This window comes from Aphelocoma coerulescens, chromosome 7 (genome assembly GCF_041296385.1).
Source record: "Aphelocoma coerulescens isolate FSJ_1873_10779 chromosome 7, UR_Acoe_1.0, whole genome shotgun sequence".
Lineage (NCBI taxonomy): Eukaryota > Metazoa > Chordata > Aves > Passeriformes > Corvidae > Aphelocoma > Aphelocoma coerulescens.
Window position 1 is genome coordinate 20,226,823 of NC_091021.1, and position 16,253 is coordinate 20,243,075.

General features: G+C 39.2%; 1 protein-coding gene across 2 annotated transcripts in view; it reads right to left on the reverse strand.

Annotated features, from left to right (window-relative positions):
- Positions 1 to 54: 54 nt before the first annotated feature.
- CERS6 (ceramide synthase 6) overlaps positions 55 to 16,253 on the reverse strand; it is a 112,981-nt gene continuing 96,782 nt past the window's right edge. Inside the window, exons 9-11 of one of the 2 annotated variants that reach the window (XM_069020743.1) lie at positions 9,594 to 9,750; positions 8,585 to 8,608; positions 55 to 6,058 (exon numbers count right to left, since the gene is read on the reverse strand). In XM_069020743.1, coding sequence (XP_068876844.1) covers positions 5,897 to 6,058; positions 8,585 to 8,608; positions 9,594 to 9,750 — 343 coding nt within the window. In that variant the 3' untranslated portion in view covers positions 55 to 5,896. The remainder of the gene's footprint in view (positions 6,059 to 8,584; positions 8,609 to 9,593; positions 9,751 to 16,253) is intronic. The other variant, XM_069020744.1, reaches the window with a different exon arrangement.

Sequence of the window (16,253 nt, forward strand, 5' to 3'; positions counted from 1 at the left end):
AGTTTCATACAAGAAATAACATAAAATACTGCAGGGATGAACACAGAAAAGACATACTTGGATCTGTCCAAAGAGTGCTGGAGTCTACAGCATGGGTAACAATCTTTGAGCTAAAACAAAGGAAAACACTGTCTGCATCTCATAGAAAAAATAAGAAAACCAACACTACATTTCTAATACGTATGTTTATTATGAAAGTGTCTCCAAATTAAAAGAGCCCACAATACTGGTTGGTTCCAGAGATTTTATGAGGAATAATTATTCTCCGTATTAGAAAAAACCCCAAACCCAGTCAAAAAAAAGACAAAATAACTCCCGAAGTTCCACACAGTAGCTATACATGAAAGGACTTCTAGCTAGTGCATCTCTGTATCCAAGACACTGGAGTTCCTACACATCACTGCATTTCTGAAAGAGTTGCTCAAGCACAGGATTGTCATGAAAACACAGGTGAAAATGTGTCATCCGCCTCACCTTGACTTGCAACAGTCAACATGCACAGTATGGTATGAGAGTTTGTGTAAAGTTAAACCCCAGAACAGCAAAAAGCTGAAGCTCAGCAGAAGCCAGAAAATGTGTAAAATTTTGTTGCACCCATTTTCAGTCATGTAAAATGATCATTTTTGCTTTTTGTCTGACACATGTGATCACTGACATAACTCCAAATGGTATGTCCTTCAGTTTTTTAATTGAAAGCAATTTCAAAGATTGAGAATTCTGTAGAGACACACTCAAACACTGTGTTTTCATTGCAACTACAATCAGAAATCTTTACAATTACAGGCTATACATGTACACTACCTTTCCAAACTTCCACTAGAGCTTTTTAAAAGAAAAGAGAAAAAAGAATAACGTCTTACTGAAGTTCCCATTAGGTCTCTGTTCCAAATCAAAACCAGTCAAAACAAGTAATACAAACTGGTTTTACTTCATGGTTTAAAGGCAACTGTAGTTTGCAGAACATTGAAGTTAGGCCTAAGGGTTTCTACACTACAGGAAGGGTAAAAATTATTCAATACTCCTCTCCCACAAATGTCACAGAAGTAGACAATAGGGGACATACAAAAATGAATTGTAGCAAAGATATTAAAAAAATACCAAAGCATCAACTGTATAAAACCAATGGTAGCCCATATTTCTCTGAGATACAGAAGGCTGTGGTAATGAGAAAATGAATTAAATGGGCATTAGGCTTCCTACTAGAGCACTCTGTGCAAAACACAGAGTGTCTCAATCAACCGGCATTCATCTTCAGTGACATGTGCTGCAGGGTCATGGCTTTTGCCCTCATGTCCTGTTCAGAACCAGAAAGTGATTTTCACCTGAATCAGATACAGATTTAAGACAAGAATCACTTCACTGTAAGCAAAGCTTTAGTGCATGTACTTGGGTCTCAGAAAAAGCATTTGGCATTGGCAATCACACGGTCACAGAATGGTCACAGGCTGAGGCAGGAAATTTGAAGCTGGGACACCTGTACCAATTCTGCTGGAATCATTAAATAAATAACAGATAGAAAAAACTACAAAAGGGCAACAAGGAAACAGCATGGGACACTTTGGTATTTTAAAACTAGCACTACTTAACATTGATCAAGACCCAAAAGACTCCAATGTCCACCCTTGTTGTTTGATCAGGTATTTTTACTGTTTTCTACAATGTTGTTCTTTAAGAAAAACAACCAAACAAAGCCACCAACCCACTATATATTTTTCTTTCAATATAAAATAAGCCATTATGGGAAAGAATAAACAAAGGGTAACCTGAATCTTATTTTACTATAACCTGGGCTGTCTAGGAGAGAAGACAAATTCTTACTATTTACTAATAAACTCTAATTTCCTCATTTTTCTACTTTGACATCTCAACCACTGTGTCATGTACTGTACTATAACAAAGGAGCATAGAACACAAAGACAGAGAGGTTATAGAGTACAAACTCTCATTTCTAGAATTACTAAATGACAATTCTACAAAAGGTTTGAATATACAGAACCTTTTAAGGTCTCAGGTTTACCATGAACCATGCGAATAATTTCAGTCAATTTTCTGAAACATGTGCAATTAACCTCTAAATACTTGATGGCCTCCAAATATACCTTGCAAAGCTCTTCATCAGAAAAGCAAACAAATTCAAATGAAAAAGGAAACAATTGCATGGCATTTTCTCTGCAGAGTGGAAGATGAAGCCGAAGTTTTTGCACCCGATAGTTAAAACGATTAATTAAAGCACACTGTCATGTCTGATCACTAAAACATTTGGTCCTTCCCATTAGAGATGGAAAAAAAGTGTCAATTCATAATTTTAATGATAAACCTCTAGCTTGAAGGATCAGTCATTGTTTAGCAAAGGTTGGTGAAGTTCTCAAGGCTTCCTCTTACGCTATTTCCCCAAATGTGTCATTTGAATCTCTCACCTCACTTACTTTCCAGACATATCTGTATGAAGTTTATCCTAGACTGCTAAGAACAGACTCCAAAAAGCCAGGATTACAGGGGTAAGTATGTCATTGGGTGTTAGCTGAACCAAGGTAACTGCACACATGCTTTAGCATACTACAGATGCAACTGAATTTAAACCTCAAAGGAAGAGTTTCAATCCCAGATGCACTACTTAACAGTGGGGATGGAGGGACCTTGACAGGCGTGAGAGGGGAACTGATGGAAACCTCATGAAGTTCAGTAAAGCCAAGTGCAAGGTCCTACACCTGGGTTATGGCAATCCCAGGCACTCCTGCAGTTTGAGTGGAGAAGGGATTGAGAGCAGCCCTGTGGAGAGACTTGGGGGTGATGGTTGATGAAAAACTCAATGTGAGGCATCAGTGTGTGCTCACAGCCCAGAAAGCCAAATGGATCCTGGGCTGCATCCACAGGAGTGTGGGCAAGGGAGGGGATTCTGTCCCTCTGCTCTCGTGAGACCCCACCCAGAGTACTGCAGCCAGGAGCCAGGTGTCCCCAGCATAAGGACATGGAACTGTTGGAGCAAGTCCAGAGAAGGGCCACGAAGTTGACAAGAGGATTGGAGAAAAGAGGAAAAAAGTTTAGGTTAGAAATTAGAAAGAAATTCTTTACTTCAGGGGTGGTGAGATACTGAACAACTTGCCCAGGGAAGCTGTGGATGCCCCAGCCCTGGGCAGTGTTCAAGGCCTGGTTGGATAAGGTCTTGAACAACCTGCTCTAGTGTAAGGTGTCCCTTGCTCATGGCAGGGGGGTTGGGACTGGATGATCTTCAAGCTCCCTTCCAACCCTTAACATTCCATGATTCTGTGATACCCTAACAGCATATGTAGTGATGGTAAATCATCTCAAGGGTTGTAGTCTTGACTCTACATCTGAATCAACGTTACAGAGCACTGATGAAGAGGATCAACAAGGACTAAAGGCCTCTGGCACAGGGATTGTTGTTGGGGACTGCTCTATGCCCTAGTTTCACCAACATTGCAACATGTTGTCTGTGTCGTGCATGTTGACAGCTCAGAGCAACATTCTGTTCTCATGTAAGACCAAATATTTTGCCAGAATGCCATTTTTGTAACCATCTTTACAGAGGGGAAATGGTTCAGTGGAGGTAGTAATCAACACCATGAAAGAGGTGTGTTTAAACTGATATTCTCCATTACCATTTTAGCAGGTCAAATTTCACAAATTATAATCTTAATTTAATATATCCCAGGATGGTTTTATTTTAAAATCCTGGCACCATTTTTACAGTAATTACTACACAGCTGCAACTTCAAACACCATGGATAGGATACTTTCTATTGCAATCAGCATATTTTCACATGTATAACCTGCCCTGCAGATAACTATATGAAATCAAATGCACAGGAGACAGATCAAAAAAGGTAGAGGCAGAGAAACTTTCTGGGGAGAAGAAGATTTAAGTAAGGCTCCCTTGCTCCCTCAGATATACTCATGGACATATAAGCTATGCAGCTGCTGGATCACAAGGTTATCTGGCTTACTCTAAAGATGCTCTGTGGGTAGTACAACTGACAGATCTTTTGTGATTTACAATTTCTGAGTTTTCTTACCTTTATTGTTTACTAAGTTGAGGTACTATTTCCATTCATGCCATTCCAGCCTTGCTTTTAGCACACCTTGTTCCTAACACACAGGAGTTTCTATGGATAATAGAGGTTTTAGAAGTTTTCAAGAGTGACCAGTAGAATAGGACAAATCTCAGTTTCCAAAAGAAAGAAGTGACAACACAACTTTCTTCAATGAAGTCTGTATAAAATAGAGTCTTTAAACATGTTTCATAGCATCAGAAACCATCTATATTTTACTATTTGCATAGGTGGAAGGAACCAGAATTACTTCATGGCTCAGGTTTCCAGCTGAACACAGCACTCCAACCCCTTTGTATATAGAAGACACACTTAAGATTTTTTCCTGGTTTGTTCCTTCCTTTTTATTAAAAACTTTTTCTTTTAAATATATATATACACACACACACACACATATCTATGTATGTGTGTGTATATATATGTGTGTATATATATATATATATGTGAGTCTTTGGTCTATAAGCACATTGGTTCTGTGTGCACACACAATACTGTTGAACAGCAGGTTGCATAGAGTGTTACCCAAGAACCCTGCCTACTTTTGGCACTGCTGTCACAAATCACAGAAGAGTGTCCTGCAAGAACTGTATGATCCTTAGCATCCTACATCAAACTTTGATCTAGAGACTGGAAGAAGTATGTATATAATGTTAAAGAAGATGTTTACTTAGGGTGTTGCTTTGTCTTTTGGACACTATTTGTAAATCTTGGATGAAGAAGGAATACAAAATTATTTTACAGACGCCCTTAATTTTATTTGTAGAGGTGATGAAATACTGCTGAGCATTCAAAGGTTGCTATGAATTATACTAAGTGAATTTTGCTCAAGTTATCACACATTTAAAATTAACTAATTCTAGTAATGTATGACATTCTTCCTTCTCCCTCTTCACCCTGCCCAAGGAAGTGGCAGTAATTTTGAGAACAATACCTAGACTGAGCTGTGTCCGAGGAAGCAATGAGCTTTCCATCTGTTGTTTTTTTCCATTACACCCCTGCTCTCAATCAGGTGAACGTGCACGATCAATTTCAGGAGTAAATGGTGCATTTGAAGAAACACCTTTTTACATGGAATCTCTGCAAAAGCTAAAATCTGTAGAGGTCAAAAATTGAAAGGCCAAAAAAAAAAGGTAAGAATGAATTTATCCTAAGTGCCGACAACAATGCTTTTGGTATTTGCACAACAAATCAAATCTACTTCTAATGCAGTTAACCACCAAATTGAATTTTAAATTACGCTAAAATAATATCCCACAATTACCACATTTTTTCCCAAATTGTGTTGGAGGATCAGTAAGTATGATTTGATATGTGATTTCAAAACCAGTACTTTAAAACACAAAGATAGCAAAAATATCTGAAGCAGATCTAAAATCTATAAAGCTATGTTCTATCTTACTGTAAGTAACAAATCGAGCAACTATTACTTATAGCAGATTCAGCAAAAGCAACAGGGATGGACAGAAGAGATCTGAGCATGATGCTCTCCATCACCAAGAATCCAAGACACAAAGTTTGAGAATGGATATTCCCTTTTGTCTAGAAATTCCCAAAAGAATAAAAAATAAATAATATTTCAGACAGTACAAGTGAAAATACTGCTCCCATTGTGTCAGTTACATACACATACAGCATGCCTACGTATACAGAATGGTGTGCTGTCTTCATTCACAAACAGGAAGTATGGCAGTGCGCTATCAGAATACTTTGATACTCCTAATTTTTTCTGATGCTGCAATACATGAATAAACCGCATTCACAACTTATAATTTACTTTCAGTAGCAAACAGTTCATTCTGTTCGTGTCTCATGATTGAACTGAAGGATTAATGCTCCTCTGAGCAAGTGGCACCAGTAAGATACCCATTTGTCCCATTGGCACCGCTGGTCCCATTCGTGGCGATAGCGCTGTGCGGGGCCTTTGAGCGAGGTACTGTTTCTTCCTCATCTGAGCTTGACTCAACATCACTTCGGGCATCCTTTGCTACCTGTAGAATGTGGAAAAGAAGTAAGCAGTAGGTGACTGTAAGGAAACAACTCAGCTTTTTGGTTCAAGAGAATCAGAGAATGGACATTTTTTCAATCTGAGCTTTGAAGGCAATCTCAGCTCTGGCACACTTCTCTGCCTTTGCCTGCCTGCACTCACTTCAAACACAGATGTCTGTGCATACATATGCCATGTGCAAAGGCAGGGTGAGAACTCAGCACTGGTGCACTGAAGGTAGCATGGCCAAGCGCGCAAGGCAAAGGGTTTTGCACAGACTGAAGTAAACAACAATCCAAGTTCCCAAACTCACCTTAGGCTAAGTCCCTCTGCTCTCCTACTAACTACAACTTTATTTCCTGTCCTTCATTTGGAGTGCTGCTCTTTGACCTGGTAATACAAAATGTTCAACCCAACTTTCTGCCCCTTATCTCCCAACTCACTGGAGACCACATGGCTCCAGGGGACAGTGCTGTGTGCTCGCAGGAGGAGACAGAAGTACTGCTTGTAAGATAACTCACTACACCAGGTAACTCCAGTCTCTGACTTCAGACAAGTGGTGAGAACGGCGCTTGCAAAATGTGGACATAGTCCAGTTCAGTCCCTAACATATGAATCACAGTTCAACTGTGTGCCCCATTGTGTCACTGCAAAGTTGTTTCAGAAACAGATGGACCTTAGTTGCTAGGGATTTCCTGCTAATTTTCAGCTGACTTCTTTGAAAAATCTTGAAAATCTCCAAAACTATGAAGAGTCCACCAGATATAGTACAAAAAAAAGCATCAACAGAACAAGGTCTGAAGTTTAACCTGCATGCAGCTCTATGGATGCCATTTTCATGCCTGCTTCTACTCCTGTTTGTACAGCTGAGCATGCCAGTTTCTTAAAGATTGATCCATGGTGTGCTGGTTGCCACGATTGGGCAATTACAGCTGACTTTACTACAGCAATGGATATAAAAGGGGGCAAAATGCATGGCGAGTCTTTTCCCTGAAGAACTAAAAACACTTAAAGAACAGGGTCACTGTGTGTAATTTTTGCTTTCAGCAATCCTTCTCTCCTCTGGAAAGTCTTCATGACATTCCACTCTGATCTCAGAAAGAACCATTTGCTTTTGGGGCTCCCAGTGTTGCCCTTGCAGTATCACAGTACCTGAGTGACACTGTTCTGCTTGGAACCAGCAAAAAAAAAGAACAGTTCCCATATAGCTCCCAATAAGTAAAGTTTTTAATGTCAGTGTCTAGCAAGCCCACAGTTCTGACACCTGTGAAACTGGACTTCAGCTGAGGTCAGAAATTTGATTCCATACTTAGACAGCTTCAATTAATAGGTTGCTCCAGTGTCTTTCATATAAAGGGACTTTTATATTACAGCTGGTGGGGGTACAGAAATACACTTAGAATTACACTCTTATCAGACAGAAGAGAATGGTATCAGCACAGGGTACTAAGCATCTGGGATCAATGTGATGGCAGACCAGATAACTGAAAAATTCTGCATCATCTTAAATTCTCTTAATAGAGTCACTGCCAATTCTTTTGCTAGGGTCCTGCCCCAAAGCCAAAAAATTAAAAGAAGATTCTATGCTGTAGCCAGTTCTGTTGAACATGTCATCTGTTCCCTTTATTTTTAAAATGCAGCAACATAAGCAGAATCTTTGCACTTAAAACCCAATATGAATGCAACACATCTTGCAGTATTTAGTTTCTTTGGTTTATACCCAAAAGAACACACTGGAGTAATTTCCACAGAAGGAGTCTAGAATATAAATATATATCTATATCTATAGGTTTAGAACACTCCTAAGCACAGAAGTAAGAAATAGATGACCAGGATTACATTAAAAATTTAATGATAATCGATTGCTGTATCAGCTGAGCTGTTCCAAAGGTGGATTTAATACTACAAAAATAAAATAACAATTAAGGATGAAGATATTCTGTAAGATATCTGTAATGTGTTATGAAAATAGTTCTTATTTTTATTGCAGAAATAGAAAGAAAGGCATTGCAAGTGAGGGAGTAAGCTAAGATTTGAAGGAAGATGAATCCTGTGTATTATATCATACATATCCATCTCTAACCTGGTCACTGTGTTACTGCAAGTGTCTAACTGCTCTTGTACAATCTCAGCTTTCTCCTGCGCAATTGTTAGAACTACAAGGTGGAGGATTTACAGTCTCAAGTGTGTGTCCTGAATGCTGACAGAGCAGCTGCTTATCCTGCTGAGATGTATGGATGGATGTATATATATATACACACACACATACATACATATGTATGTGTGTAAAAAAGGTTGCAGCATAATAGCACCCAGATACTACAGATAGTAGTGGATTTGAATGGTTTTAGATGATGCACAGCCAAGAAGTAAAAATGGCCTTTAAAGATAGTCTTTACTTAAATATATAAATACAAACAATGGATAAATACCAAGCAGAAACTACAAATTAAAAGAAACAAACCAACCCAAAACACAAACACCAGTGTTGTCAGAATACGTTTTGCATAGTAAACTTAAAGAAACTTACCTGCAAGGGGTTCCACTTCCCAGCCTTCCAGCACAGCACAAGAAGAAGGACAAACAAGCAGAGTAAGAGAGAGTAGGAAGCACTCTTTGAATTCACTGGTATAATACAGACAGGACAGCTGAGGCTAATAATTGCTGAAAGCAGAGGAGACTAAAGTGTGGCTTCCAGACAAAATACAGCTCGTGAATGCACTGTCTTTCACAGAGTGAGTGGCAGATTCTGGGCTCTGCCAGTGCATGGCTGAGCTCTCCAGTACATTCATAGAAAGCAATTTTCTGAAGAACAATCTCATTCACTTTGGGGTCAGTCACATCAATGTACTGTGCTCTTTAAGGGCAAAGCGCCCTGACTTTACATGATCTGTAAGCATTAGTTCTGCCATCTACACGTGAGCACTGCATCTGCACAGCAACTGTAATGAAGTGGGCATTTCTGGGAGTGACATGTTCCTGTCAAATGTACCAGTGGCAGCAAGACACTCAATTTTAGCCCCAACAGTATTGTTCTGGGAATCTAGAAAGAAAATACATAGCTCTTTGCAATTCCTCATTAACACCAAAACCCAGAAGATATGTAACTTTGCCACTAGCAAAAGCAGCAGAATTTCATTCTGCATTATTATTGCTATCACTTCCAGCTGTGAAATGAACATTTTGCTAACAACTACTATAAAGAAGAAAAACAGAACTGGCTGCCCCAAGAAAGCAGTTTATTTGTTGGGGTTTTTTAATCTGCTTTCCCTAATGTAGCTTAGTGCAGTGTACCATGTTGTAAAAAAGAAGTGTGGAAGCACATATAAATACAATCACTATGCAGAGTATTATTCGCTTATCTGACAATCATTAGGAGTGGGAAAAGGTTTCCAGGAAAGGAAAGAAGAGTTTACCTAAAACAAGATGTGTCTTCAGTAGTGTGTTATGGATTAGGAAAAAAAAACAACCCAAACATAAAATGACCTCTATTGATATTGAAAAACTTAAAATCATGAAACAGAACCATGTTGTCTTACCTTGCCCTTTGAAATAGCTTTGTAGGCTGCCTTTATGATTAGGTAAGACCAGAAACATTGCAGAATTTGAAGAACTATAAGCAGCACATTGAAGACCCACAAGGCAGGAAAATTGCCCAAAGCTTCATACAGTTCAAACAACGTTGTATTTAATATCCTAGAAGAAAAAAAAAAAAAACAACACACTTTCCTTAAGCCAACAATCTCAAAGAAGTTATTTTTCAATCAAGATGACAAGTACTTGAGTAGATGGGATCCACAAGGGCAGCTGGTTTCCAAAGTAATAGTGACTTGGACTGAATCACACAGGTGTCTCCAGAGAGAAAAAACATCAAAATGTTGCTTTCAATATTTAACTTAATTTGTAAACACTGCATATAGAAAACAAAGATCCTCAGTGTGCATTTCTTTTCTTCATCTATACAGCTAGCAGGTGCTGGTTGACTCAAACAACTCCTTCCCTGATTGAAAACAAAAATTACTGTATAACATGTTTTTTAAATAAAGTTATTCCACCTCAACTGCCTCCAGTAGGGGTTTGGTGCCCCCATATTAGCCACTTTTTGCACAAAATCCAATTTGCATGCCACTTATGTACAACCAAGAGTGAGACCTTGCAGTTACATATAGGACAGGTGAACAATGGGGCAGTGAGGGACGGGAGACCTTATTGCAGCCTTTTGACAATTAAAGGGGGCTTATAGGGCCTGTTGAGATAAAACAATGGCTAATGGTTTTAAGCTAAAAGAGGGTAGATTCAGACTAGATATAGAGAAAAGGATTTTTAGAATGAGGGTGGTAAAACACTGGAACAGATTGCTCAGAGAGGTTGTAGACTCCCCATATCCCTGGAAACATTCAAGGTCGGGTTGGAGCAACCTGATCTGGATGAAGATGTCTCTGATCATTGCAGAGGGGTTGGGCTAGATGACATTTAAAGATCCTCTGCAACCCATATAATTCTATGATTCTAAGAAATTCAGGTAATTCTAGACATTTGAACCAAATTTTTGTGAATCAGCATTTCAGATGCAGGCAGTGAACTGATGTTATAATGCTTTCTGAAGCTTTGTGAATGCAGCACTAACTTTCTGCCCAAATACTCTGGCACAGCAGATAATTTCAATCTGTATCTTAGCAAACAGCCTGAGAGCAGAACACACAATAGAAACAATGGCATTTTTAAAAACAAATAATGATCTAGGAATGGCTGTTATTGAAGGGGAGAAAAATAAGGCAATATAAGGGTTTGTCAACCTTCATCCATTTTCCCTGCTGATGCAGAAATTCATTAAAAACTCCACTGGCTTTCTGTTCTTTTGTCCTTGGTTTAAATAAACCCTCCCTGCTAGTCACTAGATGGCGCGTTTAGCCCGGCCAACACCGCAGGCTCGGGGCACCAGCCGGGAAGGGGAGGCACCGGGATCCTGCACGGGCTCCAGAGCAGCACGGAACTCAGTGGAGAAGTTATGGATACTGGTCTCAGCTTTTTAATAAACAATCACACTGGCTACAATCCTTTCCAGCAACATAAACCCAGTTCAAGTAGTACTAACATGAAATATGTACAGACAACAAATCCAGAATACAACATTTAGTGGTAATGATTTATGTGTGTAATGCCATTGGTCAAAAATCAACCAGTGATTTCATTGGCCTTAATACTGTAGGGGTACTTCATAGTACTTCTACCTTTTTATTTTTGCCTTCTTATACTGAAATGCACATATGCTTCATAATTTATTGAGAAGTTGATGTTTTATAACCTTCCTATACAGCTGTGTTTTTACACTGTCTTCTGTTTATGGTGTGAACACCAGAAAACGTTTTCCAGTTTGCAAAAACACCATTATATTATCGCTTCTGTCAGGTAGAACTCTTCAGTCTCAGCTTTGTCCAATTTATTTTACCAGTGGTAGCTCTATATGTCACAGCAACACCCCACTTTACAGTTCAAGGGGACACTCACATCATATCAAAACAGAGGTGGAGTCAGCACTGTTCTACTCCACCAGTGCTTACTGCAGTTCTAACCATTATATCAAATTCAAACTTGAAATCAACAACTCCTGTATATAAAGTTACCATTGTTTATACTCACCTGTGTTTATGTCTAAAATTTTATATGCTAGAGAATTGTAAATGAAGCTTCTGCAGGTTTCTGTTTATATTTTAATTAACTGGACCAAATTCATCTCTGGTGACTTCCACAGAAATCAAGTAAAAAAAAGCAGCATTAGAGATGCAGTTGGCCCACTCTTGCAGAAGTCAGGAAGACAGCAAGGCCAAAATGAATGCTTTTGGTACCAAAAGCAGTTGCATGTGCAAAGTGTATTAGACAGGGAAATAAGCCTCAATGAAAAAGCAGACTTCTTTCTAATCTGCTCATGTCTGGCAAACTAAGGACAGGACTGGAATTCTCCATTAAATCTGCATAAAGGATCTCATTAATTGCTCAGCAAAGCTAAGAGGGTTCAGTGGTCTAATGCACAGGCTAGGTGTGCACATGGAGCTAAGGCTATGTCTAAACACCTACAGAGCAGAAGATGAGTGGAAAATACAGAAAACTACATAGAAAATGGAGGTAAGAAAACAAACTCTCAAATAAATAAATTATTTCATATTAAAAGTTTGAAATGGGGAGAAAAATTGTAAGGTTATTAGAATACACAGAGAAATTCTATTTGTAGAGACTGAGGAAGGAGGGGAGGGAAGACAGGTTAGATCACTTTCCATCATTTTCAGTGCTACAAGTATTCAATTGAAACATTTTAATCAACTACACAAATAATAGGGACTGGAAAAAGCAGCATGAGAATGGATTACATGGAGGAGGAAGTGCCTATAAGATGTATATACAAATAAACCCTAGATTAAAATACTCAGAAAAGCACTTCAATCTGTAAACATGCTTGCTGGAACTTTTCAAAGCTCTCCAATAGTTAAATCGCAGCTTTTCATAATGAATGGTGGAAACTTTGATTCTTGGGTATCTGACTTGAAGCAGCTGGACTTGATCTCACAGGGGAAAATTACTTTCAGCTGCAAGTGCTCTACCTTTCTGCTAACTTTTGTCAGCATTTCTCAGATCTTTGCAATTTGAAACTAAATGTTCACTTCTGCTTTTGAAAATAATTTCTGGACTGTTTTTTTTCTGAGCCCCTGGAAGATTTTGATAGCTGGAGAACACAACACAATCTCATGGAAGGTATTCTTCCCTTGTTAAATGCATCTCAAGGAGGGTTGTGCACCTGGCTGTGAGAAGCACTCAGTTTAGAATATTGAATTAAGCATATGGCTGATGAAAGCAAATAAAAATAAATTCATCACTTAAGATCCAATCTACTCTTACAGAAATCTGTGGTATTTATTTAGGAACGCTGCCACAATATCTGAGCCACTGGGAGAGATAATCCTGCACTTACTGTACTACTACTCTAATTAAACACTCAGAACAAAATGAACACATTTTCAACAACTACTGAACAATCACCTGCAACACATCAACAGTAACACAGGCTTTTCCTCTACTCTGTAACTCTTTATCTAGCCAGCAAAGCAGTACTTGGGAGACTAGAGGTAAAAGACCCAAATTCTGACTCATCAAGGTAACACTCCCATCCCACAACTTAGTGGGCCCAAGTCCAGGCTCTTGGGTTTCAGCTACTAATTCTTGGCAAGTCGATCCCTTGCCTTGCACCAAGGATGAAAGGAAAACCTGGAGATGAAGGAAGAGATATAAAGAAAGAGAGGAATGGGTGGAAGAGCAAAATGCTTATTTATATTTGTGTGAGAACTGACAAAAATGTGCTGTTTGCTTCTGAAAGGGCCCAGAGAAGAATGAAAAGAGGTGAAAAGGAGGATCATGTCAAAGGAGTAGGTATTCTTCCAGACAAGCAAGAAAGTGGATCAGAATGATCATAGCAGGATGATGGGCACTATTTTCACATCCAATGGGAGCAGAAACTGCAGCTGAAATTAGTGCTACTGCAAGTTGCCTTAGCTTCTGCAGCACTGTCCAGTGACCAACACACCGTGCATGCAACAGCACAATAGACAGAAGTCTCAAAATATGACCAAGGACAGCACAATAAACCAGCTTGTCTAAATAACTCAGAATTAATGTCTTTATCTCCTTTAAGTGTGTATTAGACAACAGTATTCTATATTGCACCATAACCACCTGTATTGGGCCACCTTTCAATACTGCATACATTACCGAGAAAATAGGTAATTACATTTATGTAATTACATAGTTACAATAATTATCCCATTTAGTGCAAGTAACTCAACAATACTCCTACCAGCAATGCTTCAAAGCTTCCACCTTTTTTGTAATTTTTCCTTTAAAACCCCAAACAATTGCACTTACTTCTGCCCCCAAAATAGTAGTTTATTTTGCATTATATGTGGTAAAAAGTGACTACGACCAGACAACAAAGAGTCAGCAGTTCTAAACTGTGGATTTAGCTGTTGTATTAACTTATGTGATCTAAGAAATTTTCAAGTTTCTTTACACAGTTCATTTTCTGTTAAAGATGGACACAAAGTATTGGCACACCTTGTTGGCCACATATAGATGCTGTAAGAATTAGCTTGTTTATAAAACACTGTGGACTACTTCCTTAACAGATGCCATAAAATTGACAGGTAGGAAAGAATAAAACTGAGATTCACAGATAAATGAAGAGCAGTGGAGTGTGAGAACACATGTATGTGCACATGTTGATCAGCCACAGGATGATAAATCAGATACATTTCATCAGTGGTCACGATTTATCTCTGAGATTCAGACCTTGATTGAAACCTAATAGGACTTCTTATCCCAGGCTGTCCTAGTTACTTTCAATGACAGTGCTACACAACAGACCTTACACACAGATGTTTCTGCATGAGACTTCAAATGAGTTAAACAGCTTTTTACCTGAGAAGTGTATGGAATGATACACAAAACAGTAATCAAATTGAGGAAGCTTTGGTCTGTAGCACTCCATGTACTGGAGTCTTCAAGCTGCAGTGCAGCTAAATATTTAATTCTAGCAAATCCAGTACATAAAGGGCTATACTGCCAGGTGTTTCATCTGAGTTTCAGCTTGGCCAGCTGCTGTGTCTGTATCACTGTTCTGCTTCTTGGTTCTTGCTGAGTGGGAGAACAAACTTGTTTCCCTTTTCAGATCCTGCTGTTTTACATTTTCAGCCCTCCAGAGTATCAGTGCATGGCAATACAATGAGACCCACTATGAACCGAGAAGAGTCAGATGAACCAGTGAGCCACACGAAGGCAATGAAGCAGGGAAAGTACGACTGGGGGAGAGAGAGAGGGTAAGGGAGAGGGAGAGGGAGAGGGAGAGGGAGAGGGAGAGGGAGAGGGAGAGGGAGAGGGAGAGGGAGAGGGAGAGGGAGAGGGAGAGGGAGAGGGAGAGGGAGAGGGAGAGGGAGGAGAGAGAGAGAGGGTCTTTCAACAGCATCTCAGACTGATTAATCAGATTGTTTGGTTGGTGGTGCTCATTACCCTCCTTCTTTTAGACAACTGATGAAAGATCTCTGCAAAATGCAGTGACAGAAAGAACATAAACTATTGAGTCAGTATTCAGAGCAACATTAAATCCACACACTTCATTTTTATCAGTGAGGTCGCCATCACACAGCATTCTCCTCACCCACAGCAGCCCCACATCAGAGGACTTCCTGACATGGTACTAATACATGCTCAGCTGCTGTGGAGATGGGTGGCTCCTGTCCTAATACTAATCAGGAACAATACGTCTTTGCAGAAATTACAGACCTGCCACTGATTCTGTGTTATTTTTAGCCCTTTGCAGATCAATAGGATTTCCAATTACTTAACTAAAATGATGGAGCAGGCAGGAAATTATTCATGTTTGATGTACTGTAGAAGAGACCATTCTGATCAAGCTGTCACTGTCCTGGTTTCAGCTGTGCTTTTTGCTCAATTCCTTCTCATCAGCAGTTACTGCCCCTGAGCTGATTCTGCAGACACTGGTATGAATAGTAGCATTTACACTCTTGTGGATAGAAAAAAGATACAAGGTCATAGACACCTTCCCAATCCAAGCTCAAACCTCAGAAGAGTCCTTCAATAGATGCCAGGATATGGAGACAACTCAAATTTCCTAGCAGATTGTAATTATACTCAGCAAGATGTTGTATCAGTAATGTGTTATGGCAAAATGTTTGTGTAAAGGCCCATGATAATAACTCAGAGCTACTGAGGAACTATGTTATGCTAAGAATGACACTTCCAAATCTGAAAATTTTCAGGCACATATAAAACTTTTATATGAGCAACAGAGAACACATATCAAGATCCATTTGCCTGGAGTTCATGTTATTCTCCAAAGAGGAAAAGCATTTGTTGTAAACTATAGTTTCCAGTCTTGGCAAAACAGAGTATAAGAAAGCCTTCCTCATGTCCCTTTCTGTTGACTAAAAATAAGTGCAGTTGTGTTTAACTATATGCCACATCAATGTCTGTGAAATCATCCCTAAAGTTTTCAGTTTAATCCAATTTTCTTAATAGTTATCTATACTTTCAGAGATATTATGGGTCAAACTCTGCAACTGTACAACTGATGAAACCTATAGAATGTGCTCACTTACATGGGGGCTTGGTTTCTCCCAAGGTGCTCAGCCACAGTG